Consider the following 27,783-nt stretch of genomic DNA (forward strand, 5'->3'; position numbering starts at 1 on the left):
AACCATGCTTGGGTGGCTTTCGTGCACCTTCCAAAAACATTTGTCTTCGGTTAAATGAGGACAAAATTGTCTATAGGTGTGAATGTGAGTGTGAATGATAGTTTGTGTGTGCCTTGTGATTGGCGGGCAACCAGTCCAGTGTGTGCCCTGCCACTCGATTCAAGAATGATTAATTATAACAAAAAAAATCCCAATTTTTGGCCTTTTGGTATGTGGTACATGTGTACTGTTCCGAAGATACAAACATGAAAGTACAATTTTATCCACTTTGTCCAACAAAAGTGTGTTGAGTGCTGAAGTAATTCCCAAGCACTTTATTTATTTATTTATTTTTTCATTAAAACTTCGCCAAGGCTGATACGTCTCAACCGTGTCAGGGTTTTTGCTTTTTACATGGTGTATTGTTCTGCAATCCATACAGTACACTGGCATTTAATGGAACTTTGGAAATGTGTAATACATTCAAAGATGCATGAGGTGAGTTTTGGTAATCACAAGTCCTGCGGCTCCTTCATAAATGGGTTGCGTGTCATTGTGAATAAAAGAGACATTGTGAATGAGGTTCTGCAAGGAAAACCTTTGGGATGTCACATGGGCAAGGACTGAAAATGCTTTTAGAACAATTCATTTCTGTAATGTCATACAGTACAAACAGTGGAACAGAGAATCAAGAATGTCAGATATGCACACACTTCCTATTTCATAGCCAGCACACACATCAGACAGGTACACACAATTTTGGAGTGAAAATATTTGCACTAAATATTTGGTTTGCTTAAAGTGGAAGTCAACTCATGTATTTTTTTTTTTTTAGAAGATTTTCTATGCAGCCCCACTAGTTGAGCATTCTGATTAATATTGTGTTTGTGAAATATGAGTTAAGCAGAAAAATCCACCATGAGCCATGATTGGTCATTATCTGAGCCCTGAGGGTCTCTGATGTCGTTTTCAGTCGACGGAAGTGACAAAATGGCCTGAGATGGCTGAAAACGGGTGGATTTTGCCCCTTAACTCATATTTCATATTAATCGTAATGCCTTGTTTGAACTAGTGGGCCTGCATAGAACATATTCTTGAAAAAAAAATGTTTGAGTTGACTTCCACTTTGAGTTTTTTATTTTATAGATAATTTTTAAATGTATTTGTCTTGTCACAAATCAAAACAGCTTTCATTAGCAAGGCCATTTTTATAGAACATGGGTCATTTTATTGGATAAAGTATGAAATGTAACTTTGGGGTAACTAATGGCTGAGCAGTATAGTAGCCTATGGATAGCACGGTTGTCTCACAGATACAAGGTCTGGGTTGGACTCTCAACTCCGGATTTTGCATTTTTTTTCTAGGTAGGAAACACAAGACAGAGTGAGGTAGAACACATTCTCACTGAGTGGTCAGAGATTGTTATTGTGTTCATAATCAGCGCCTATGTTGTCCTACATGCAGATCATTCATACTCGTCATTGTGCTAATGAGACGCGCTGGCCCTTTAACACTCCAGGCTGGCAGCTTCTCAGGGGAGCTCTCTCCACGTGGCCCATTGATGATGGCTCCGTTCTCCGCTGAGCATCGCTTCCCTTTAATCATCAGTCTTGTTCAAACTTCCGCTGTCGTAGCCCCGGGCGAGTCACAAGTGCGAACTCACCACTGTTTCATCAATATTCTGTCATTTTTATTTCCTCGCCGCAGGATCGTCGTGTGATACATTTTCCTCGCAGTGATGGACTATATCGGCCATACGGGGTTGCTGTCACGGGACTTAACGAATAGTTTGAGGCGATACTATGTAAAGCGAGATACCTGATTTGACCTATGCTGGCAGCAAGTAATACAACTTAAAGGGGCAAAAAACACTTCAATTTGTCATCCAAGTGATGAAATGACACGATCAATCATACTGTGATCATCTTTTGCTTTTGACCTAAAAGTGGTTCTGTGTTTCAGATGCTAATTGTGCAGAAACTCTAGTGAGGTATTAGCCCCACTATGGTGTTAACATTAAGGCCGAAATCTTTCCTTCAGACACATTTTCTGACATGGGCTGTTTAATAAGAATTGATTTGGTTGTAACTTTCACACTTGAAAACTGGATTGGCACTCCAGTGACCCAAATGTTCATATTCATACAGTACAAGCAAATAAAAAAAATATTTTTCCATAATACTGTGTGTCCCCTTCAAAGCGAGCTATCATTATAGTGCTCTCTCTAAATCCAGTGTGCAGTGTGATAATCCCAATTAAATTCCAGACAGAGCAAAGATATGTTAGTCGTCTTCTATTTTTGGAAGCAACTTTTCTCTCCTTTTTTTTCCCTTTTGTGTACAACACAGAGATTTGCCGTCACATTTACTTAAGGGCACGGTGACTCATTTTCTTCAACACACGTTAGAGTTGAAAATAATGTTATGTCTCAAGGGTGTGACAAGATTTGCCGTTCAAAATTATTAATGGATGGAGAGCGAGTTTGACAGCGAAGTTGGTGACTGCGCGGCAGCCAATTCAATCTTTGAGGCAGCGGTTTTTAATCACATTGTGTGACAAGTGCTCAATATGCATTAGTTAAAATGCATCAATTGACTCGGCATCATACAGTTTTTGATGCTCTACTGAGATGCTGATTTTGATTAAAACAAACCAAAAAAAAGTCCAAGCTGTAACTTAAAAATGCAAAATAACAGACAAAAGGAACCTCAGTTTGTTAAGTGTCCATTCCCGGGAGGGGGTGATAACAACCCCACGGGACTGTCATTGTCACCACTGGGAGCGATTAGAAAGATGGACGCCCGGCATAGGCAAGAGCTTTGTTGAGTTCTCAGTGTTAAATTGTTTTTGTAGTTTCTCACCGTGGCAGATTAATAATGGCTTGTGATCATGACAAACGAGGGGGGTTTGAGGGTTCCGGCTAAGTGTTTATGTTATATAGACCGGAAGCCTTCATTCACATCAAGGAGGCACATCCAAAACTGAATTTTTAATGGTGGTTCTCATGGTATCTGAGCTGGTAAAGTCACACCGGAGAGTTGGTGCTGATTGATATTGACTGGCCTGCATCTATATGCTGTCCGCTTACCTGCTGAAGTCGCTTTAGAGAGGCAGACATTGAACGCAAGGATCCAAAAGCAAGCAGAGCATCATGACAGGGATCATTCAGTGCATTCACTTTCTGCTCGCGTCGTGATTTCTTAAAAACATTTAATCCGGTACAAGATGAGATTTCTTCTTGGTGGAACCCCCCAAAGCCCAAAACAATCGGTTCCGTGACGCTGGTCGACTTCCATCCATCCATCCATTCATCAATCCGTTTGCTATAAGGGCTCGGCCTAATTAGGGTCACGGATGAGTTGGAGCCGGTCCCGGCTGACTTTGGATGAGAGGTGGGGTACACTCTGGATTGATCGCCAGTCAATTGTGCATATAGATAAACAACCATTCACACTCACATTTGCACCTCTGGACAATTTTACAGTCTTCAGTGAAGGCACAGGGAGCACATGCAAACTCAAACCTTAAACGCCTGAAGTGTGAGAAAGACGTGCTAACCACGAGATGACCATGCTGCAGCTGGTCGACTTCCGAAGTCTTCTAATTATTGCCAATGACAATTTTTAAAAAGTATCATTTTTACATTTATAACTATCATACAAGTAGAAATCCGTTAAACTGGTAATATTCAAACTTGCTAACAAAGCAAAAATGAAACTATGCCTTTCCATTTTCTTACCCTGTTGCCATATCTAAAGGCAAGGAGAACTAATAATCGTTTGAATATTTTTCCCCACTTGCGAATAGTTGTCATCTGTCTCTGAAAGTTTATCCTGGTAAATTTTTCCTTTGGTGAGGTGTGGTTAGATTTTTTTTTTGCTTTCTGAAGCAGAGTCATGATGGATCATTGCCTGAGCCCTGAGCAACTCTGATGCTCTTTCAGTCGACAGCAAATGGCAAAATGGCCGCCCCCTGAGAGGGACAAAAATGGGTGGGTTATACTGCTTAATTCATATTCCACAAACGTAATATTAATCAGAATGCCGTGTTTAGACTATTTTAAAATATTTCTTTCACTTCGCACAATCCTCCTGTCCCGACACATCGTATAATCAAATAAAATGACATACGGAATAATATGAAGTTCAGATCTTCCTTAGACAACCACAATTATGCCATTCATAATATTCAATAAAATAAAAATATAAAAAAACACACGCAAGGAAACACAAATTCAAAACTAATTTAATAATAATTACAAATGTTAAAGTATATATTTTTTTCATGATTATCACTGGGTGGGCAGTCTGTCAATCTGGCCCAGGCCCACCCATAGCTCCGCCCCTGAATCACCTGTGTCAAACTCAAGGCCAGGGGGGCAGATCCGACCCTCATTTTACGTGGCCCGCCAAGGCAAATCATGTGCGTCGTGTTTCTTGCAAATTGTTTTCACTTTTAACAACAGTAAAATAAATGGAAAAATACGGTAAACATTCAAATATATTGGAAAAATAATTGAACGAACAGCTTCTAAATTCCAAACTAGCTATCCGTCAATTAGTTGTCTATGTGTGATCATATAAGGTGGTCCTACATTTATATGGGATCACAGTAGGGACACCATAACTACTATGCGGCCCCCGACAAAAGATGAGTTTGACACCCCTGCTTTAGATCACAATGTTTCACTATTATACTACACAGTCTCCACATCCCTGCAGCGCTTCATTTCATGCTGCCCTCCTCTCAAATGAAACAAGTCGCCTTAACAGCCACATGCAGAAAAGTCAATACACTACAGGGGGCTTTCATTCTATTTCCATCATTATTGTTAGTTATGGCGTCTCATTCTGATTGATGAATTTGATGCAGGTTGGTTTTCAAAGGCCGCCAGCTAAGATGGAAACTGGGGCTGGATTTGAAGTGAGAACTGTGGAAAAGTGGCAGAAAATAACCAAAGAGCAATGTCGATGTACATGAAGGTAGCAAAATTAATATTCCTGATTGCTTTATTTGCATATCAGCTTACATACAAAATAGCAGCTCCGGCCTTGGAGCTGTTCATTGGTAGTCTCGGAACAACAAGGAGACCTGGATGATACACGATTGGACAGCTGACACTCTCAAGGTCTCTGTTACACAACACGTCAAAGTCAATCTGTGTTGAAAGATCTTATGGCCGAGGAGGAGATTCATTGTCTGGAGCAAAATTTATCAGGAATCTGATGAGAAAGCAGAGCTATTCTGACCATGGCCTGTGAGAAACTATTCCATCTCTCCTCAGAGCGGTCGCTGGTCAGCCCGAGGCCTGGCGGGGGTCTGGTATGAGCTCCGCCTCACTCCCTGACCTCTGTAATTGAGACGCAGGAAGAACACTGCAAACGCGTATCAAATGGAAAACTATTTTAACGCAGACTGCCGAAGCGGTTGCCAGGGAAAACAAGTCCATTGAGGAGTCGTCTGCCCCTCGCGGTTTTGGTGGCGAGGCCTGCTGCGGACTCTGTGATTAAAAGGAACACGCGCTAATTTAGCTCCAACTGGCAGTCAAAGTAGAAAGTCAGTGTCAGGCGGGCAGGACATCCCTAGATAAATGGCTGTTTAAATAGATAGTGAAAGAGGCAGAATGCCAGATGGAGTTGCTGTTTGAAGGAGAAACTCCAAGGGTCATGCGTCAGGTTTTCGTCAGATACCTTGAAGCCGCGTTTGCAGCGAGTCGTACAGTTAGTTCGGTTCACCACAGTGCGGCTCAGATCCATAAATCCCGATCAGGCTTCCACCGCGGGTTGCGTAGGTAGGATGCACACAGCTGGGTCAACTGCGTCAATAGTGCGACATCATAGCAGCAAGACAAGATGCAATTCGCCGATGAATTACGGCAAGAAGGTAAACACGGTACAGTCGGAAAATAACAGCCTGGCTCGCTCAACACAAGATGACCATAGTGTGCTACTATAAACGGTACCCAGAAAAACCTCCTCTCTCACACAAACTGCCCTCATGTCTTCCCTCACAAAATCTGTCAACCTTCTCAACCTTCTTCTACAAACATTCGGATTTTATTTTGTGATTATCTGTGACAGACACCACAGATGAAGATAAAGACAAACACATAAAAAAAGCAGGCATTTAACAAATTTGGTCGTCATGTGATTGGTGTGCTGGAAGATTCTGTTCCACCACCAGTCTTGAAACAAGTCACCCGAGGCAGAAATCTCACATGACCACACGTCATCTAAAAAAAATTAAGAACTTTCACTATTCTGGATGTGCTTGCTAACTTGTTTCATGAGTGTTTCTTGACCCGTTTTCCACCTGTTCCAACTTGCTTGGATCCATTTGTTTATCTTCTTGCCATGCACACCATTGATCTGGACTGGTGAATGTGAGTATTTAAACTCCTCCACCTGCTTCTCTTTTCTCAGTACACTGAAAAAAGTTTTTTTTGTTGAATTGACTCAGTTTTATTTCGTCAAGTGATTGTTTGATGTAAAATCATGCGGATCCAGATACATTTTTTTAAGTAGACTATACTGTATCACAGCTGTCAAACTCTGGTCCTCAGGGGCCACTATCCTGCATGTTTTAGATGTTTTTATGAGCTCATCAACAAGCTCTGCGGGAGCCTGATAATGGTCCTGATCATTTGAATCAGGCGTGTTGGAGAAGGGAAACATCTACAACATGCAGGATAGTGGTCCTCGAGGACCGAAGTTTGACATCCCTGCTGTACATCTACTTCAAAAAATGTATCTGGATCCAGATGATTTCATCTTGACGAAATAAAATTGAGTAAATTCAACACATGATTTTGTTTCAGTGTAGCCTCACTCTTTCCCCTTCTCCCCTCTCTTTCATCCACATTCATTTTGTCTTACTTTGGCCCTTCTTTATTCCTTTCCAGCACTTTTCCACCTTTTTAAATGTTGACAATGTCATCTGCAAACGTCATAGTCATCGAGGATTCCAGTTTCTGCCAGCATTATCCATCACTATTGCAAAGACAAAGGGGCTCAGAGTTGAGGCCAGATGCAGTCCCACTTCCACCTTAAAGTGCTCGGTCACACCTACAGCACATATCAGCATTTGGGGAGCTCAAACGTCAAAGTACAACTGTATGAAGTATGGAGTATGGAGAACATTTCGGACGGTACACAATACCAAAAGATGAACCCTATATTGTAGTATCAATCACAGATTCAAAAGGAGAGCCTTGACGCAGACTCTTCTTAAGCATTGCCAAAAACATCAAGAATGGAAGCCCAGATAGGTAATAAAAGACTCGATTATGGTCTGGTTTACAAATTATGGAGTGCAAATATTTGACTCGCTTCGGAGGCTGGACACCCACTGTACACCACTGTGTTGGAACTGTTGGCTGTCAAATTCTTCCATACCAAACTCATCCAAGCATGCTTTGATGGACCTTGTTTTGTGCACACGCTACATCAAGAAGAGGGCTTACCCCCAAATTGTTCCTACTAAACTGGATGCATGGACTGTGATAATGATTAACTGGCTACAAGGTGTTTGTCAAAGCTTTACTACACGTAGTGTACTCTGGCTACACTTAAACTTGAAAGTCTGGTATCTGAAAAGGGCACAGGGAAGATGCCAGGCACGAGCGCGGAACTGAAAGGCAGCAGCCTGTTCGCATGCAGAGATCCACATTGAGTGATGAGAGTGCGTGCGTGTGTGTCTGTGTGACAAATATTGGAAGAAGGGCTGCGGAACATCTGCACACAACACGCCCACTCTAAGAATGCAAACACAATTATCGCATTGGCTCATGCTGTTTTTTCCCCCCTGTCATTAATTATTCTCTGCAAACGCCATGTGTCATACAGTAAATAAACACTCTTCTGTACATCCAATAGAAGTTGCGTTGAGGAGGAAGACAGTTTAAACCGGTAGGCTAAACCGCCTCAGCTCTAATACTTTACAAGCAACTTTGAAGTTGTGTTTACTGTTTACCGCTGAACTAATCTCCTGATTGTGATTTTGTAAACATCTTGTCTCCTGTAGTTTGAGGAAAGGAGCCACGCGGAAGAACGGGGCAGCTTTATTAGTGATGCATCACAGTGCCCTATTTTTTTCTGAGATTCCATATTTTATATTATAGCCAGATTGAGGCAGAAAGATACTGAACTTCTTAGAATAAGAGGCTTTTTGGGTGGAAGATCACAGGCCGTGACGCTGCGGAAACCTCGCCTTCACTTAGGAAAAAACGGTGCTGAGAAGAAGAGCAAAGAGAGGGGCGATCACAAGACACAATGGAATCGTAGGCCTATATGCTTCGCGACAGGCTTGCTGCCCTTTTTCTTACCTCAATGGCGCACTGGGAGCTTGAATTGAATTTTGGATTAAAGCGTAATTGCTGTCAATCGTAAATTTGAACAGTAGTCATAAAAGTAATCATGATTTGTCCCTTTTTGCCAATAATGAGAAACCATTTGCTCTTTTCTGTGTTTGAGGCAAATGCCAAATTTATGGTTGCGGTTTGTACAAAATGCTGGGAACGCCTTGGACTAGTTGCCAGACGGTCGCAGGGCAATGTAGATAAACAACAATCCATAATTACATTGTAAGACTATTTAAATTCTTCAATCAACCAAATATACATGTTTTTAGAAAGGATGAAAGGGAAAAATAATCTACTGTCATACTTTAATACGTTCCTACCTAACTCTTTCTTGCGCTAGTATATAGTGTCATCTAGTGGACATCGATGGTAATTTCATTTCCTGGATCTCGTTGCACTTGTTATTTATTTATGGGCAATGTGAACTAAAGAGGGAAGGAGGGTGACCTTTCCCAGAAGCATCTTTATTGTTCTGTGAAAATGTTTTCCCTCCCGTATAAATGACCTCCATTAATCATCAAATGCATAAGCGCTTTCCCTCGGCATTTGATTTATTTGCCACTTAATCCGACTCAGAATATGTCAAGAAAAGTAAGCAGTTTGACTTTGTGTCATACTGCAGAAAGCAATGTTTAAATAGGGATCTGATTACAATCGAAAAGAACGTTTAAATCAGAAATTATTATTATTATTATTATTAGTAGTAGTAGTAGTAGTAGTAGCATGTACTTCATTATTATTATTATTTTTTAGCTTTTGTAATTTATTGATTAGCCAAAAACAAGCATTCCGTACATTAATAGTAGTAATAGTAGTAGCAACATAGTGGTAATGATAAAATAATAATAACGGCTGCATGGTTGCCCAGGTCTTGTGGTATGTCTGTCTCACAAATCTGGGGTTCGAGTATCGGTTTTGGCCTATATGTGTGGAGTTCTCTACGTACTTGTGTAGGTTTTTTGCGGGTACTCCAGCTTCCTCCCACATCCCAGAAACATGCATGTTCGGTAGTGTTCATGTGAGTATGAATGTTATGTGCCCTGCTTTACTGATGAGCAGTCTAGGGTATATCCCGCCTCTCACGCAGTCAACTGGGTCTCAACCCACTTTAACGAGGACAAACTATGGACAGTATAGATATAATATATAAGATAAAATGAATCAATGGATGGATAATAACATAAACCATAACATGGATAATTTGGTGTCTTCATCTTGATTCTAAATCCCTAATCTCAATCTGCTCTCTATCTTTAATGGTTAAAAATGATGATTATAAATAAATCAATGTGGAGCTCAGTTTGTTGTTTAATTATGTATGGTGAAACATCAAACTTTGCTGACACAATCACAAATGTCTCACAATTTTGTCCAACTCATCACTCTCATGTACATGGTTCAAATTGTGTAGTAATTATGAAGGACAGGTTTGTTTTGGAACTGCCTTTGGAAATTGCCAATACGACCCTATATCAATGGCCATTTTAAATCCAAATAGGAAACTCTTGTGCTTTTTGGGCATGGGTTTCTGAGACTTTTTTGAGAATGTACTTAAATTTCACGTTCCAAAGTGCAAGCGGTTTGGGATATAGAATTTTCCAAGAATGTCGTGATATTGAGTCATCAAATTTTGGCGCCGTGCTCCGCCCACAGGCAAAGACGAATGGTTCAAATTTTGGAGAAAATCTCTATGTGGCAAGTTAGTTTTTTGCATTACATCCTGGAGTACTGTACACGCTTCAAGCCAAAAAGGCTGACTTCCTGTGTCTTTTCACACATGGTTCCTTGAGCCTTTTTTATGGTTTACAAGCCCACCAAATTTCATGATCCGTTATTGAAAGTGCATTTGGGGATTTACTTTTTGAAAATTTCAGAGGTAATTATATTTGGCCTAAGAACAGGCTCCGTCACACCTGTAACAATGATGATTAGCGGTATGGAAAATGAACGGATGGATATTAACAACCAAGAACCAAAGTACTTTTAAGAGGGCCATTAAGAGGGCACCCTTGCAACTTTATAATAAGATTCCAGCATACTTACTCTTAGCAGCAGATTAAAACAGAATACATTAATGCATTCCCATTAAGTATTTAGAGTGTTTATGCTTCTGCACACAGAGGCTCAATCATCCAAATGAAGCAACAATAAGCAAAGACATCCCAAGTCGAGGCGTAGTTCACATATTTCTGCATATTTGCATCATTAAACTGTAACTTTTCACTCTGGTTTCAATCCACATCTTCTCACGCGCCCTGCAGATGTTGAGTGCCGTTCAGCTAATCTTGAACGCGCAAATGTTTTTAGTCCAACATCGCCCGATCGTTAAGCAGCAGAGTGCGTCTGCGGTGACCCTCTGGGCAGCATCAGAGCCGCTGAGGTGCCTTGGCATCAGTGTGACAGGATTAACACATCAAAAGCGCCGTGGAGGCCCACAGCGGCGTGGCGCGTTCAGCACAGCACCTTTCATGTTCTGCTCAGGTTCACCGCAATTTCACGAGCCAACCTGCAACCCAGGCAACACCCCAAAAAAAAGATAATGGGGCCAGCCCGCCTTTATCAGGCGCTCTCCTCAGCTCTGGCGAAATATGTCACATTTTGTGTGCTTGATGAAAGTTTGGAGTTGAACACGCGCTCAAGTCAGAAAGCGCATAATAAAGTGAGATCTGTAAGAACGTTGGGGCCGGCGGGTTTTGTCATTGCTGCCATCCACCCTGGTCTCATACTGGGACTTAAAATAGGCCCTGGACTATTTGACCTTGCCCAGCCCACTTGCTGACCTGATTCTTGTACAATTTTCACACAAATGCACAAACTCTTAACCTGCACGACCACTTAAGCAAATCAAGGATTTCTACTACAAGTGTCTGTATAAATGAATGTTCATTTCATCAACAAAAAAACAAAAACAAACTGATTTTCTTTATTTTTTACAGATAAAGCAAATCGCAGCATATGTGACATTTTTCTTGGGGGCATATCCTCAATTTTACAATGAAAACTGAACTATTTGCTGTTTTTGTGCTCAGGCCGTTTAGGTCATAAAATAATTGTTTTGCCGCCATCTTGTGGCACTTGGTGCCGAGGAACTTTGATTACATGAGTTGAGGAGCTTCATTTACACCAAGGTATTGCTTTGCTACCATCTTGTTACAACTTGGTGCCAAGGTATTATGGATACGTGAGTTGAGGAACTTTATTTAGACCAAGTTTTTGTTTTGCTGCCCTCTAGTGGCATAGGCAGTTATACTCCTGTACGTGGCAGGCCTCAGTCCCTATCCAAAGGAAATGGCAGGGGTTCACTTCATTACAAGCGTAATTTTCTTGCTATTTAATTTCAAACCAGTCAGGACTTTGTGGGTCAACTGCACTGTATAGTGGTCTAATAGTAAGCAGGCCTATTTTGGAGGTTTAGGTGGTCCGTGGGGTCTTTGTTTTTATTAATATTATTACTGTTTGCTTGGTCCTTCATCTTAAACAGTTGGGGCGGCTATTTTTTTTTTTTTTAAGTTTTAAAGGTTAACGATGAACAGAGATGCAACCCAAATTTGAGTACTATCGTACAAGCTCATATAACATTCTAAACTCGGTGTGTAATGACCCCATTACTGTCAGTGGCCACACTAAACGCTGTTCTTTATGACCTCTCTTCTCTTTTCTCTCTCTCTCTCTCTCCCTCTCTCTCTGTCTCTCTCTCTCTCTCTCTTTCTCTCTCTCTCTCTCTCTCTCTCTCTCTCTCTCTCTCTCTCTCTCTCTCTCTCTCTCTCCCTCTCTCTCTCTCTCTCCCTCTCTCCCCCTGCTTAGGTTGTTGACATAAAAGAGAAACTCAAGCAGTCCAAGAGATTTTGGTCCACCTTGCCTGAGGAGATGTGTGTGGACACCAGACTGGCTGCTGGGAATACTACTGATGATCAGTGCTGGAATGGACACACCAAGGGGAGGTAAAAGGCACCCCCAGGGGTTAGGGAGTCTCGCCATTAGTGCTGCATTCAGCACTGCTGGGAAGTAGGACGTGTTGCATTTTGAGCTTTTGACGTCTATCTCTCTCTCTCTATCTAAAATATCTCCTTTGAATGAAGTCAACATTTCTTTCTCTTTTCCCATTTCAGATGTCTGAATAATTACTTTTTAAGATTGTTTGTATATTATGTAACACTTACTTTTTAATGCAAATATCCACATTTTAAGATCTATATATATCACTGAAGTTTTTCACATATGAGCTTCCGTTTGGCCAATTTTTTTTTTTTTTTGCTTTGACTTGAACAAAAACACAGAAACAATTGTTTGTTTGTTTGATATTGTGTCCAACGGCGACATACCCACGGAGTATGAACTACTGCCCCCATGACTGAAAATTATTTTATTGTGTTTAGCATTGCTCACTATTATTTCGCATTTTGGCACTCAAAGCCGCCTGCTTGGCTATTTAATCCCCTAGCTCTACCCATGGATGCCAAGGTAACAAAATCCATACTCACCATTTGACCAGCCGTATACGGACACACAATCACTGACTCGCAGAAGACAGGGGCGCACTGTCAAAGGCAGTCATTTTAACAGGACAGGAAATAGGTTTTGTAAAGTGGTATATATTTCTTAATCCTCATGTGAAAAGCATGTCACAGGCAAACCTTAGGAATTGAAAAACATGCATGTCTACTTTAAGATTAGATTATAATTCAGTTTTAATTAGAACGCAGCAAATCACAAGATAAATTTAGTTAGTGAACCAGATTGTAACTTCTTTTTTTTTTTTTCATTAGACGCCCTGAGGGCTGTTGCTGACCTTTTCAAAGGGAAATTGGATCTGATGAATCTGTTGCTTTTTCAATATCCATGCAAAATGGCCCCCAAAGTTGCATCCTCTATCCTCAAAATGATGCTGTCTGGTTGGTCCACATCTACAGCATGGCACAATTGATGTTGTGATCAGATCATCCCTTTTATCTTCATTGTCGACCTTGTAATCATTTTTGTATTGAAAAAAAATATATATGATTAAGATGCATACCGTGTTATACTGGAATGTGTTAACCCACATTATCTTTGACAAATTTAGTCATCTCGCAGCTTCATAGACAATTTTTTAGCGAATTACCGGTGCTTTCAAACTTGTTCTGCAGTATTTGTTTATTTTCCAGACTGACCTGCGTGTTCTTTCCGAGGGGAACAAATGGTGTTCTGACAAGCAATAAGAATGGAATGACACAGCAATCCACTGCTGCTTTATCAAAGAGGCTGCTGTAGTATGTCAGAAGTTCAGAGAGTTATTATTTTTTTATTGACTGGATGGAATGTTGTGTCATCTTGCAGTGCTTTGTCTTCACACTCAGAGGCGACTCATGAGAGTGTGACTCTTCAAAAGATAATAGTCTCCTCTTTCTTTCTAGGTCAAGTCTCACAGGATGTCTTTGTGTGTTCGAGAGCGCAACATGACAACTGAGAAATCTGGCTTGCTTTTACAAAAATATATCGCCAATGTTTTTTATCCTCTCCAAAAAAGGTATTTCCCAGAAGTGGTAATGGACGGGCTGACCAACCAGGTGAACAACCCCGAGGTCAATGTGGACATCACCCGTCCGGACACATTAATCCGTCAGCAGATCATGGCTCTCCGGGTGATGACCAACAAGCTGAAAAACGCCTATAATGGCAACGATATATACTTTCAGGACTCAAGTGAGTTATGGGTTGCGCTTTTTCTCTTCTGAGGTTATTAATGTTGCACCTATCTTACAGTATTGGTTGCCTGGGCAGTTTTTGTTATCAGCCAGTCAGTTTTATTTCCTGCATTGCACTTGCTGATGACATGTTGCAAATTTTAAAATAACAGTGTGAGACTAATCCATCCATCCATTATCCATACCGCTTCTCCTCACAAGGGTCGCGGGCGTGCTGGAGCCTATCCCAGCTGTCTTCGGGCAGTAGGTGGGGGACACCCTGAATTGGTTGCCAGCCAATCGCAGGGCACACAGAGACAAAGAAACATCCGCACTCACACTCAAACCTAGGGGCAATTTAGAGTGTCCAATCAACTATTTGCATGTTTTTGGAATGTGGGAGGAAATCGGAGTAACCGGAGAAAACCCACGCAGGCACGGGGAGAACATGCAAACTCCACACAGGGAGGGCGGGGCCGGGATCGAACCCGCGACCTCTGAACTGTGAGGCGGACGTGCTAACCAGTCAACCACCGTGCTGCCATGTGAGACTAATAATTAGTGGAATTGAAAGTACTTGCTTGAAGAATGTGTTAATTTAGAGTGAGCTGACTTCATGCACACTCATGTTCAGTGTGTTCAGAGACTTTGCGTACGTAGCCTGTGTGTTTTTGGAATATGAAAGGAAGCTGGAGTACCCAAATAAAAAACATGTCAGCATTGGGGGAATAGACAAAGTCCGTACAGAAGATAGCTGAGATTTGAAACCAGTCCTCTTGACTGTGGGGTACATTTAGATAAACAACCATTAATTGTTGTATTCACACCTATGTGCAATTTAGAGACATACTTTGATGCAAAGACAAGAAAAAGAAAGAAAAAGGAAAGATGGCAAAATAATAGAAGAAAAAAGGAAAAAAGAGGGAGGAAAAATCAATTACAATCTGTGCCGTGGCACTAAATGTCAGCTAGCAAGCTAGTGGCTAGCGTGAGACGATAATGTAGCATTCTATAGCTTAACTCGGTGTACTTTCTTGTCATATATGCCAAACACAGATGAAGTCCTTTGTTGTTTAAAAAAGCTTATTAATATGCCAGACAATAGTCCAGAAAACCAAAGCAAGGGAACAAAGAGTAAAGATAATATCAACACTGTCATCAACCAAGCACCTGCTGCTGTATGATTGTTGACATTTCGATGCATACATTGAACTACATTTCTTCCTGATTAAATATTGCCTTGCGTTATTCTTTAAATCACCAGTATTAATTATGAATCCATGTGTTTGTTTTCACCACTGTAGGTGACGAGGGCAGCGGCTCAGGCAGTGGAAGTGGCTGCACGGAGGCCTGCCCCACAGAGGCGGGTATGGCGCCTGCCGAAGCCCCGGGTGTGGAAGCCGACCAGAGGGGTCCTGTAGACAGCTCTTCTTCATACCGTGTGCCCCCCGTGGGCCTCTTAGCCACACTGGCCCTCTCAGCTTTGGTACTCCAAATACATTGGAGATAATGCAGGAGAAAACAGGTGGGGACGACCTTTGCCAGACAGTATTCAGCCTGAAGAAGTCAAGTCAGTCATGCATCAATATTCCCACTTTCCCAAAGAATTTGCATCCATTGACTTGATCGTTCACACCATCGTCCCTCTGTCCAATACTGAAGCCGACCCCACAAACTCTGCTTGAGAGATTAAAACTATTTTTATGAAAGAAAAGGAAAAAACAACTCTTTGCACACATATGACAGGCAGTGATGTCTGCCTCCATGTGGATGAATATAGCACGCACTTTTGACTGTTTTGATGTTTTGTGATAAGGAAAAAAATGTGTGCGTGTGTAAGATGGTTTAAAAATGTGCTTATTGATGACTTAAAGTGGTACAGTTATGTTCAGTGTAACATTTGAATCAGATTCAAATAATTTAATGGCAGGTGTGACAGGTGCATACAGTTTAACTTGCAACTTTAATTGCCATGAAATTGTCTACTAATAATGGATTCCCCTTCATTATAAATAATTAAATATTATTTTTTTAATTTAAAAAAACATCTATCAAATTCTTAAATTGATTTCAACTGTGTCTTAATAGTCTGACCTCATGCCGTGTACTCACAAAAGGGAAAAGGCAGGTATTGTCTACTTTCATTTGGTTTGGAACAGATTAATTAATTTTCTGCAAAATGATTCCATATTTTTGGGGAGTTTTAATGAAGTAGTCTTGAGAGTAGACAGTGTGTGCTGAGGTGCCTCCACTACCATTCTTTATTTGCTCACAAGGCTAATTGTTGTTCGTGTCTAACCATTGAAAGTACAACCATTCTGTTCAAAAAGCGAAAAACTATTCAATCACTATTGTGAAGAACTACTCATTAAACCACATTGACCCCTCCCCACCCAAAAAAATAATAATAATACATGAGGCCGGCAAACTGCTGTTTAGTTTAATTGGGTGTTTCTAATCAGGAATTTTTTACTTTCGGAATTCCTTGTGATAAATCCAAGCACCAGATTTGCTATACATACATGACATACAACATAACCGAAATAGCATTCCTCTCCGGCCTGCAGTGCTGTAATAAAATAACTAAACAGTTAAAGGAAAATAAACAAAAAATGAATGAACTTCTATATCTAAAATATGAACATTGTGCATTATACTATAAACATTATAAACACAATTGTCAATCTGGCTGGATTAACTAGAGGAACTGCAATTCCCATATACATACATATGTGTGGTATTGACAACAGGAGCACCAATGTACCCGGTTAAATATTATGGACAGTTTATTGAATAATAGAATAATAATTTATAGCAGAATAATCAGTTGAATAATGTACACAGTGCTGCGAAGGTCAAGAAAATATAGTGCTCAAAGTTCAGTTGTGCATTTACAGGGGCATATCAGTGAAGAGGCACTGAATAATGAAATAACAGCTACAAAATATGGAATCACCAAATGTAATCTTGATTTGTAGTTGCATATTCTAACAAGCAGTCAACAGGTTATTGGACTTCTGTAAGAGTTCAGCATTTAATGTATTTTGATGATTATTGTTACATTTTGAAGGTGAAGTAGATGCTCTGGATTTGAATCTCAGCTCAGGCATTCCAGTCTGGAGTTTGCATGGTTTCACTGTGTGTGCATGAATTATTTCATGGGTACTCTGGATTCCTCAAATTCCAAAAACATACATTTTAATTGAAGACTCAAACTTTTTTCTTAGATATGATTGCTAATTTGTTTCTTCTATATTCCCTTCACTGGTGACCAGTCCAGGCCAGGCTGTACCTCTCCTTATAACGTCAGCTAAGATTGGCTACAGCTACGGAGTTCAGAACAATGAGAGAGTTTGTCCCATCCCATTAAAAAATAAATAAATAAATAAATAAAAAACTATTGCATGAATTCAGCAGATTTAAGGTGATTGCCTTAAAATGTATCCATCCATCCATTCCCGGATGTGCAGAAGTCTATCCCAGCTCACTTTGAGCAAGCGGCGGGATACACCCTGAACTGGTCGCTAACCAATTGCAGGGCACATAATTATGAGAGAAGCTGGGGGGAGAAAACACTGGAAAGCCGGTGCCCAGGTTCGAACCCACAACCTCTGAATTCTGACATAGAAGTGCAAACCAATCATCCAACTTGCTGCCCTGAAATTATCCAGTAAATAAATCACAAAATTAATACACCGTTGCAGGAGTTCAGAATATCCAGAGATCCAATAACATTAAAAAGTCAAGTGTAGATAATTTTCCCGCTTAATCACGGAAGCTTCTACGCCCCCGCACCCCACCACCTTCTTTTCAAATATTGCCTACGCCTATGCTACATCACTCTATCCAACTAAGTGATTCTGAGAGCAGGCTCATAAACAATAAATATAAGTGTTTTTGTTACACAAAAAAATGGATTTTGCCAAAAGTACTGATTGTAGAAATACAATTCACAAAAATGTCCCAGGAAAAGGACAAAAAAAATCCCCAAGTGTGCCATTTCTATAGCTGCACTAGCACAATAATGCAGAATATAAGGGGATTATTAAAGGGAGTATGCGTCAAAATGCAAAGAAAAGGGGCCCCTGAATGTGTTTTGTGAAGCCTGAACGTTAGTGTGTGTGCAGCGCAGGCAGGCTGGAAGGCGACCACAGTCACCTGTGAAATGAGAATCCGTGGAGAGTGGAGAGTGGACAGGCCTGAATGCGTCTCGTCAGTAGAGCGTATTGTTGAGGGGGACGGGGAGGCTGGCCAACCAAAAGCAGCTTCTGTGCACGTCCTCCGAGAGCTTGCGTCATACATTTCATAACATATCAGCAAGGATTTATACAAGTGTACAGTGTGTCATTCAAAAATGATTCTTTAGTGCTCTTATGTTTTGTATCATCAAACCTTTAATGGTAATATTTTTGCAATAAAAAGTTTGGGGAAAATATATCCAGAGGTGGAAATGCTTCAAGTCAATATTTTTATTTCTCATCAGTGCATTGTTGTTGTTAAATGCAAATGAACTTGGCTTGACTTTTGATTTCAAGCAGATGAGCAAATATGCCTTACAATGCAATTCAAGGGGATTGCATTCAGTGTTTTTGTACTGTTCTTAAGAATAAATATTTGTTAAAAACATTCCAATAGATTCTCATTTGTGATGAGTGCAGAAAAGATGAACTTTATTTCTAAATAGATGACATACATTTGCTGTGATTTATTTATTGATTTTACTTCAGGCATGTTTTAAAGGGCTCAATTATCACATGATTTTCATTGTTTCCGTATGTCATTCATCTACAACAGTGATTCCCAACCACTGTACAGCGGCATATCAGTGTGCCGTGAAAGCTCATCAGGCCGTAAAAATCATTTATTTTTTGTCATTTGTAATTTATTTCTTTAAAAGGGACAGTGCATATTAATGAACATTACATGTAAACATGCCAGAATTAGCCAACGGATACTTTTCATTTGCAGTCCCTGGCAGGATTAACTTCAAATAAATGTATCACTGTTCATCAATTTATCCCAGCAATGTACAGTCACAGGTTTCTACCTGTAATAGTTTTTCCGCTAGATGGCAGAAGGTACAATTAACGTTGTGTTTGAGTAAATAGAGCCAGATTTCACACTGAGTTAATTTGTGAGTAAATTAATGGAATCAATTTTAGTATATACCTTATGTGATATTTTTGTTTGGTGATGCACTGTAAGATTTTCCTCGTATAAAATGGCTCAATAAAGGTTGGGAAACACTGATCTTCATACAACAGGGTTTGAGAACCTTGTCACTATGAGGGACCATTTCAGGTTTTTATGTGTTGGCCAAGTTTAATGTTATTTAGGCTGGATCAAGTACTCTTGCAGGATGTATATATGGCCCACAGACTGTAGGTTCCCCACCCCTAATCAACACGATCACTATTTTACTTTTGTTTCATGAAGGCCACTGTACAGTAGGTTTAATTTCTCTCTGCTTCTGCAAACTGATAGGGATCTAAGCTTCCTCTGTGTACTTCCTATGTGTGAAGTCTGCTTTTATCAGGGGTTCGAAGCCTGTGTTTCTGCGCTGGCGAAGGTAGAGCACGAAGATAAGGAGGAGGGCCAGGAGCCCGATGAAGACTCCCCCGAGTGTTGATCCCACCACAAACACGGCCGATCCTCCTGCATCTGAAAGAAAGGAAAGAGGACAAGACATTCATAATTAGCAATCTAATGCAGAAATTACATTCAATTGTCTAATCCACCCACCCACCCATCCATTTTCGATACCACTCATTTTCATTATGGTGGCGAATGAGCTGGAGCCTATCCCAGCTGACTTTGGCGCGAAGACAGAGTACAGCCTGGACTAGTTGCCAGACAATTGCAGTGGTAGTGGCCAGTAAGTTAGGGGTTCAAATCTGTGACCTCTGCCCTGCGAGTAACTAGCGACCAGTCCAGGGTGTACTCCGCCCTCAGACTCCAGCTCATCAGCTATGGTAATGACGAAAAGCGCTATAGAAAATGGATGCACATATTAAACATTTGCTTTTAACAGCATACCATTGTGGGTGGAGAACTGCAATTCAATGTAATACATCCATCCATTATCTATACCGCTTCTCCTCACAAGGGTCGCGGGCCTGCTGGAGCCTATCCCAGTTGTCTTCGGGCAGTAGGCGGGGGACACCCTGAACTGGTTGCCAGCCAATCGAAGGGCACACAAAGACAAACATCCACACTCACAATCACACCTAGGGGCAATTTAGAGTGTCCAATCAACTCACCATGCATGTTTTTGGAATGTGGGAGGAAACCGGAGTACCTGGAGAAAACCCACGCAGGCACGGGGAGAACATACAAACTCCACACAGGGAGGCCGGAGCCGGGATCGAACCCACAACCTCTGAACTGTGAGGCGGACGTGCTAACCAGTCAGCCACCGTGCCGCCCCAATGTAATACAATATTGTAAAAAAAAAAACAAAACACTGTACTTATATTGTATACTGTGTATACATTAACTTGGATGCAATAGAAACGCTTTTGTGAAACTTTGCCTTTTACGTTAAAAATAATATATAATATAATATAATATTATATAATATAATATATGTGTATATATATATATATATATATATATATATATATATATATATATATATATATATATATATATATATATATAAACAAAAGCGTTTCTATTGCATCCAAGTTAATGCAAGTGTACCTAATAAAGTGTCTCACAAATCCCATACTAGTTTAAAACAGTGGACAGTAAAATAACCTGATTAAAAACGTTTTTTTAAGTAATTAAATGTCATTTAAATATTCACGACATTGTTTGTTAAATCGCGTTAAAAGGGGAATAATTGGTTTCCGGTTTATGTAACAGTGACGCGTGGAATAAAATAAAAGTAGTTCAAGCAAGTACATAAATAACGCTACGTGTTAACAATTGAACATGTTATTTTTGTCCAGGTTAATCCCCCATTTTCATATGTTTGGCCCCTTTAGTGTTTTTTTGTGTGAACACTTTCTTAATTAATTGTATAATTTGTACACGGACATCTTGGCTCTAGAGTGCGAAGATAGCTAACGTTAGCTAAGTAGCCGCTATCGTCAGAGAGACCTTGGATGACGTTCCAAAACACGACGGATATTTTTTTTTTCTCCTCTTGACCGGACAATGGATACAATACTCCGTGTGGATGATTCTTGGAAACATATCAATCACCTTTAAACGGTAGGAAGTGTTTCTTGTTTCAAATATGGGGTCATACAGTGACGTTGCTACAGTAAGAAACGTGTGGCAAACTTTGCTTGAGTTTGACACCTGTTGACTAGGACAAACACTCATTTCTTTTTCCGCACTTTCAAACGTTCTGTGTTCTTTGTTTAGTCAGTGCAAAAATTTAATATTGACATTTTATTTTCTGATGTCTTTTATGGTTAAATTTTTTTGTAAGTCTTATATTCAATGCGTGATCAAGTACCCTTGGAAAGTGTTTCACATTTGGCTAACTGTTGCAAAGCCAAAATATTGCCTTTGCTTGTTTTCAAGGCATACAGTACTTCAGAAGCCGATCTAGTCATTTGTGAATACAGAATGGAAATAACATGTCAATCTTTATTATACTGAAACATCTGAAAGAAAAACAACCCGTCATAATTTGTGAACAATACACCTAAAAAGTTGTTACAGATCATATCCTATAGCGATCATATAAGTAAATTTTTCCTCTTTTTTTGCTTTAGTGTTCTTTTATTGTGATGCAACTGCAAAATTACAGAATTGCATAAGTGGTCAGATCAGATAATTGTTACTTGTGATTTTGCTCTAATTCAGCAGAAATACTCACAATTTCACCTTATATCTGAAAAAAAAAACAAAAAAAAAACGTTTGAACTCTGACATTGACCACTTGCTTACCTTCGAAAGCAACGGCATAGGAATACCCCAGCTGCTCTGATGGTATGTAAATGTCTTCATTTGTAATTGGAGGGAAGAACGGAACCATGTTGTAGTCCCGGTTATGACCGATGGGGGCCATTTCATCTGGGAAGGTGGCATTGGAAGGGAGAAACCTCCTCATCCACTCATCAAAAATGGCATCAGTGAAAGCGTGAAGAACCTAAAAGGCAAGCAGTCACAATTCAACACCCCATTCTTTTAACTTCTGAGCAACCTGTGAAATTGGACTCTGACCAGGAAGATGGGGTCGTTGGCTGCAGAGTGAGGCAAAGAGCTGGTTCCATTGAGCAAAGCGTGGACCAGGTTGTGAAGATTGTTGACGGTTTCATCCAGTTCGCCATTTGGTTTATCATACCCTTCTAGGGCATTTCTGTGTGTTAAAACATTGGTTAACGGAGTGCAGTGTAGTCACGGATGGTTGAATACGGTCTATTGTAAAGGTCCACCTAAAACTGAAGGAAGAGTTGGTGAAGTATGGAGGGCTGTCAAAGTCCCGGATGCCAAGGCAGCTGCGAACATCACTCATGGTGGGCATAGTCGTGTTAGCTCCTCTCATCACACCTCTCTCAATCAAACCCTCATTGGTGCCATTGCAAAGAGTCACCAGGCGATTGTAGTCATCCAAACTGGAATGACGAGCACAAGGCTTTGTGATTAGTGGCAATCATGTCGCATTCACTACCCCACTTTCTCAGTGCTGTAGTGCAGACCTGTTACACACCACCCCCCAGTTGGAGAATCTGGACTGGTTACTGATGAGGGAGGGGTTGTTTGGGTTTCGGCCTCCCAGCAGAGCGTCTGTGCACACGTCACAGTCATTTTGCCCCGTAGCAAAGTTCCAGTACGGTACCGCAAAGTTTTCATTGCCAGTCAGCCTCTGTATTAAAAACAGGGTATTATGGTTTTATGGTATTAGTATGTTCTTAGAAGAAATATGTACTCTTGTTGTGTGTGTGTGTGTGTGTGTGTGTGTTTCTTAGATAAGCTTCATTAGGCAAATTTGGCACATTTATATAAGAACGTATTCATGAAATTGTTACTTTTTGGATATCCCTCCCCCCTTATTCCAAAACTATTCTCCTGTTGTCAGTATGATGAGGAAGTGATCCAATTCGGACCCTTCACTTAATTCTCAACGCATGTTTTTTTTTTTCTAGAAAAAAATGGATTTGTGTACCTGTAGGTCTCTTTCCAAGCTGAGGAGGTGGTACCTGTGCCAGGTGATGAATGCAGGTCCTTTGTGTGAGAAATCGATGGCTTTGAAGGGGCGACCAGGACCTATTGGGAAATATTTTTTGAAATTGTATGTTTGGAATTGAGGGCCGTAACAAAAATCAACTTCTGTGGAAAAAATCATAGCAAAAGTAAGTTCACGCTATGAACACAGACTGCAACTCCTAAAATTCTGTGCTGAGAACCTTGACGGCAACTACAATAATACTGCCATGAGCTAGGGACAGACTGATAGCAACAGTGGATTGTGCAGTTATTTGTTATAATTTATGCATAACGAATTGCCTTATATAGCCTAATGTTATGGAAGTTTCACAAACCAAGAAAAGCATTTGCCTTCTATTAAACTTTTTTGGGATTCTCTTGACCTGGATAACTTCAGTTGTAATAATCATTGCACGACTCTGCTTTTAACTCATTAACTGCCAGACATTTTCAGACCCTTAACGTTAAAAAAATAAATAGAAAAAATATATAAATAAGTTCCCGGGATTGAATGGCTGGACTGTAAAAACGCATAAAAAAACGTTTTTGGCAGTGAATTTAATCAGTGTTCTTTAATTTGAGTGTTAGGATGACGAAAACTACTTACCAAGCAGAGTATCTCGGACGGAGTAGTAGTGTTGCCACACGAAGAAATCGTAGATGGAAATGTTGGCAAACTGGGGCTCAGTTCCATTTGGCCCCAGGAGGCCCAGCCAGTGCTGGGTGGCGATCATGTAATCTGGGTGGATAGTGGTTTTAGCCAGTTGCAGGGCATCCAGGAACTCCTGGAGCTCTGCAGAGGTCAGCGTGTGGATGTCCTTTCGAATGACCGGAGCTTTCCTCTGGTCGCAGTTTGGTCCCGTCCAGCCAAATTTGCACTGTCCACAGTTGTAGCCTGCAAAATTGCCTGAAACGCAGATAAAGTGTTATTCGCCATGATCGTGGGTAATTTATTTAACCCATTAAGGATGGGAGCGCATAACGGCGTTTCTACCACTCGAGCCAGGAACGCTATTGCGTCATTCTACCTTTAAAGCCGGGAGAGCGGGTACGTCTCTTAGCCAATTTAATGCATCAGAATATACACGTGACGGTGTCGCGAGACCGCGGAGGATGTCGTGGAATTTTTTAGAGCCGTAGGTAGGCCAATGGCGCCGATCGCCGGGAGCTCTAATTAAAGTAAGTAACGGCAGTGCTATGTAGACGACGCGCACAACCAGTGGAACCAGTCAAATGTGATATGATATGGTTTGTCGACAATGACGATATTGACGTCTTTGTAACAGAATAGAGGATGGTAATTACCACTTGATTTTTTTTTTTTTTAATTAAAGTAGTGCTTCTCTTGCACCGACACGTTATTTTTACATCTTTGATTGAAACAGTAAATAATAATAAATTCTGCCTGTGTGAAAGCCAGATGTCTAAGATCTTTGATTCTTTTGGAATTATGTTTCCGTCTGCTACAGTGGCTGAGATATTAATCATTTTGTAAGTGTTGAATTTCTGGGAGAACTTCAGGTTTTCAAGGGCAATTCTAAAGGTGACCTTAGGTTTTGGGGAGCTGTTGAGACAGGCGCTTTAGTCCTTAATGGGTTAATATAATAGTTGCGTAACTGTACATTACTCACCACTACACCTGCAAGTCTGGTTGAAGAATTTGGTGGGCCATCTCTCCCGGTCATCAACATTCCTGAGTCTGTACGGTCCACCCCAGGGTTTGGTGTCGACCCGGACAGCGGTGCAGTTTCCTCTCCCTGTCAGGGTGCCGCATACGTTTGCAGAATCGGAGCCCAGGGCAGGGCAGCACTGCTTGGACAGAATCCCTTGCACGGTGCAACACGCTCGAGGGAACTGAGCCTCACCAGGTCGCAGAAATAAGCAAAAGAGGCAGAAAAGTAATACGCTCGTCATTTTCCACCTGTTTGTTTATTCCGGTCAGTGGAGAAAAATCAACTTGTTGATCAACTGATAATTTAGTTCCCCTTGGACAAGTGCAATCTCCCTCCCTGCAGTGGCTCCTCTGCTTCAAATTAGATACGAAAAAAGTTGGTGGAAATGGCACTTAAAGTCAAATCATCTTCTGTTCCAGTTGGTTTCATGCACATTAAGGACGGCGCAATTTTGTGTTGGGGCTTTAGTAGGGCTGGGTGGGATTAGACTAGTTGGTCTTGTGACGATCACCTGACAGGCAAGCTGAGACGCTAGACTGAGATGTGAACCGAGAAACATGTTTGCCTGAAGGGGCTATTAGGCATAAGACCTTAATGCACTTCATCAAGAATTGTATTCAATAGGTTCTCTGAAAAGATGAATCAGATTAAGGTTTTAGCCGGCAAAATGTAACAATAAGTGGGTTAACATAAGTGCACAAAATAACAGGATCATTATATTAGCCACTGTTGTCATTTCATTGAAGTACTAGCTCTGTATCATAAGGGACTTTTCAGTGAATCTTTCACTTTGTTTTCCAAAAGTGGGGATGATGCATGAGGCAAATGGTGCAATTCATGTGATGCCAAATTTCACTGGAACACAAACGTTTAGCTTTCTATTGTTCTTGGAGCTATGGCTGGGAATCACAATCCCTTGTAATACATCATTAATGTCCTATTTTGCCAACAATAACGGTTTTACATCAATGTGATAAGCAAACTATTGGAAGCCAATCAGCTTTTGACATATCCATGATATCAAGGCAGGTAAAGGAGGATAAATTTGGGCAAACACATTAAGCGTCCAAATATCACAGAAATTAGATTGAGTATATGAAAGCACAACATATTAAAACGTGGCATTTGCTTGTTTAGATGAGATCACGCACTGTTGACTGTAGATTGAGTAGAAAACTAATCATGTCATATTGAATAGGCCAGCAAGTTTGCAGTGGTACATAGTTGGCCATTGGACGATACTGAGTATTGTACCATGAGAGGTAATGCAGTACATGGTGATATCGAGATGTTCTTCCTAAACACTCCTACCTGTATTAGCCGTTAGTGTTAATGCATTTTGCTTTACAAGATGTGGATGAGTTTTAAAAAGTGTTTTTTTTTTTCAAACTGTTTTGTGATTATGTTGACAACTTTATCTTTGCAAGTTGAAACCTCTTCAACAAACAAGAAAAGTCCAGTTGCCTCAAATCAACATTTGCAGATTACAATGACCTGGACGACTGAGAATTTATACAGTCATTTGTTCATAATTACAAGGTTAATGATAAAACATAAAAAAAATATTGAAACCATATACTGTTTTTTTGTTGTTTTTTTAAATAATGAAAAGGTATTAAAAAGTAGTAAATGTAACTAATATCTTATTTGCATGCATTTTGCACACTAATTTCTGCGAGGAATATACTTTTTTTTTATTTTATCCAGTGTAAAACGTGTTTCATTTGCATACTTGATTTTGAACATCAGCCAATTAATTATATGTGGTGCTTACCAGTACAATAAATGTCCCTACATTGCAAATCATCATTGAGTCCTACATTTCCTCCTGCAGTCGTCTGCGTATCCTCATGTGTATCACAAGACTCTCTCGAGCATCCCTTCCGTTGCACTTGTGACTGCGTTTCGGCCGACAGAAGCGTCAAACTTCAGTTGTGACTCAGACACATGACTCCCGGGTTTGTCTCTCTCACCCGGCAATCCCATTTGGTGCATTCCAGCCGCACGCCTTGTGACTGCTGACGCTTTTAGTCAGAGTATGGAATTCTGTGTCAAAACGAGACTCGACTGCGCCACAAACCAGGAAAGAATTATTTGGACGTTTGAGCTCATTGCTTTTATGTGAAAGCAAAAGACACATCCGCCCACGATTCATTGCAACTGATGTCATCATTTGTTTTTGTGTGCATCTGTTTTACAACAATACTGCAATAATTACCAAGCCAATGCTAAGAAAAGGTTAAAATCACAGTTTGAGTCCTTTTCAGTCCTTATTGTTTGCTATTGTTTTACTTTGTTTTACAGTTATAAATAATAGCAACAGTAAACAGTGCATCATCTCAGGATCAATAGTAGTAATACTATAACATGATGGCGCCCTGCGAAAGCTCTTGTGACCGCTGAGTCTTTTACAAGAGAGGCCGCGTGAGCTTCACCGGACTGATGGGGATTAGAAGAATTCCTGCCGGGAGTCAACTGGAATGTCGGAATGATTGTGCGCTTTTATCAGGTGTCTGAAAGAGCAAAGACACAATAAAGGTGTCGTAATTAACCGTGATTGCGATATGATTTGGATTGGTCACGGTTTTGCAGCTCACCGTGCGACAGATGGATTGTTTTGCCTGCTTAAAAGTGCAGGTTTAAATCAAATGAAAGGAAAAAGAAGCAGCATTGAAAGTTAGACATATAGGTGAAATACAAGACAAGTTTTCTTTGCTTCAAATATTGAAACTTCACACCTAAAGCACATGTTTTAAAAAGTGAATGTGTGCGTGTTTGCTTGTAGCAGCAAATAGCCAACGCTGTGATTATATATCCTTTATATGGGAAAAATTAACACCTGTCATTTAAAAATGTGAGTTGTTGTCCACTGTTTTCATATATGAGTCATTGTTGTTCCTGTATTTTGAATCTGAAAAAAAAAATAGTCTGCTTTTTTTGAAC

The 27,783-nt window shown here is 40.5% G+C and overlaps 3 protein-coding genes across 16 annotated transcripts in view; 2 read left to right on the forward strand and 1 right to left on the reverse strand.

Annotated features, from left to right (window-relative positions):
* The window catches only part of LOC147136418 (glypican-6-like), a 113,139-nt gene extending 94,322 nt beyond the window's left edge, over window positions 1-18,817 (forward strand). For both annotated transcript variants that reach the window (XM_086051527.1, XM_086051528.1), the window contains 3 exons: window positions 12,144-12,280; window positions 13,846-14,021; window positions 15,307-18,817. In XM_086051527.1, coding sequence (XP_085907653.1) covers window positions 12,144-12,280; window positions 13,846-14,021; window positions 15,307-15,512 — 519 coding nt within the window. In that variant the 3' untranslated portion in view covers window positions 15,513-18,817. The remainder of the gene's footprint in view (window positions 1-12,143; window positions 12,281-13,845; window positions 14,022-15,306) is intronic.
* On the reverse strand, window positions 18,374-25,286 carry dct (dopachrome tautomerase). The gene is made up of 8 exons (XM_086051529.1): window positions 24,799-25,286; window positions 23,775-24,074; window positions 23,127-23,227; window positions 22,660-22,826; window positions 22,396-22,575; window positions 22,184-22,319; window positions 21,908-22,109; window positions 18,374-19,663 (listed from the first exon to the last, which is right to left on the reverse strand). Exons 1-8 carry the CDS (start codon window positions 25,079-25,081, stop codon window positions 19,491-19,493), a joined length of 1,542 nt encoding a protein of 513 aa, XP_085907655.1. The 5' UTR covers window positions 25,082-25,286; the 3' UTR covers window positions 18,374-19,490.
* Window positions 20,873-27,783, forward strand: part of LOC147136421 (claudin-10-like) — a 108,791-nt gene continuing 101,880 nt past the window's right edge. For all 13 annotated transcript variants that reach the window (XR_015089550.1, XM_086051531.1, XM_086051535.1 and 10 more), the window contains exon 1: window positions 20,873-21,220. The gene's annotated coding sequence lies outside the window, so the exon portion shown is untranslated. The remainder of the gene's footprint in view (window positions 21,221-27,783) is intronic.

This window comes from Filicampus tigris, chromosome 14, assembly GCF_054856515.1.
Source record: "Filicampus tigris isolate MCC_2025a chromosome 14, RoL_Ftig_1.0, whole genome shotgun sequence".
In the NCBI taxonomy this organism is placed as follows: Eukaryota; Metazoa; Chordata; class Actinopteri; order Syngnathiformes; family Syngnathidae; genus Filicampus; species Filicampus tigris.

Bases quoted from the DNA above. Each gene is read 5' to 3' on its own strand.
- dct (XM_086051529.1), bottom strand. From the start codon at position 25,081: ATGACGAGCGTATTACTTTTCTGCCTCTTTTGCTTATTTCTGCGACCT. The intron at 22,320-22,395 runs GTGGACCTTTAC...TTTAACACACAG, and splicing joins AACTCTTCCTTCAGTTTTAG to AAATGCCCTAGAAGGGTATG. The intron at 19,664-21,907 runs GTAAGCAAGTGG...CCTTTCTTTCAG, and splicing joins CTATGCCGTTGCTTTCGAAG to ATGCAGGAGGATCGGCCGTG.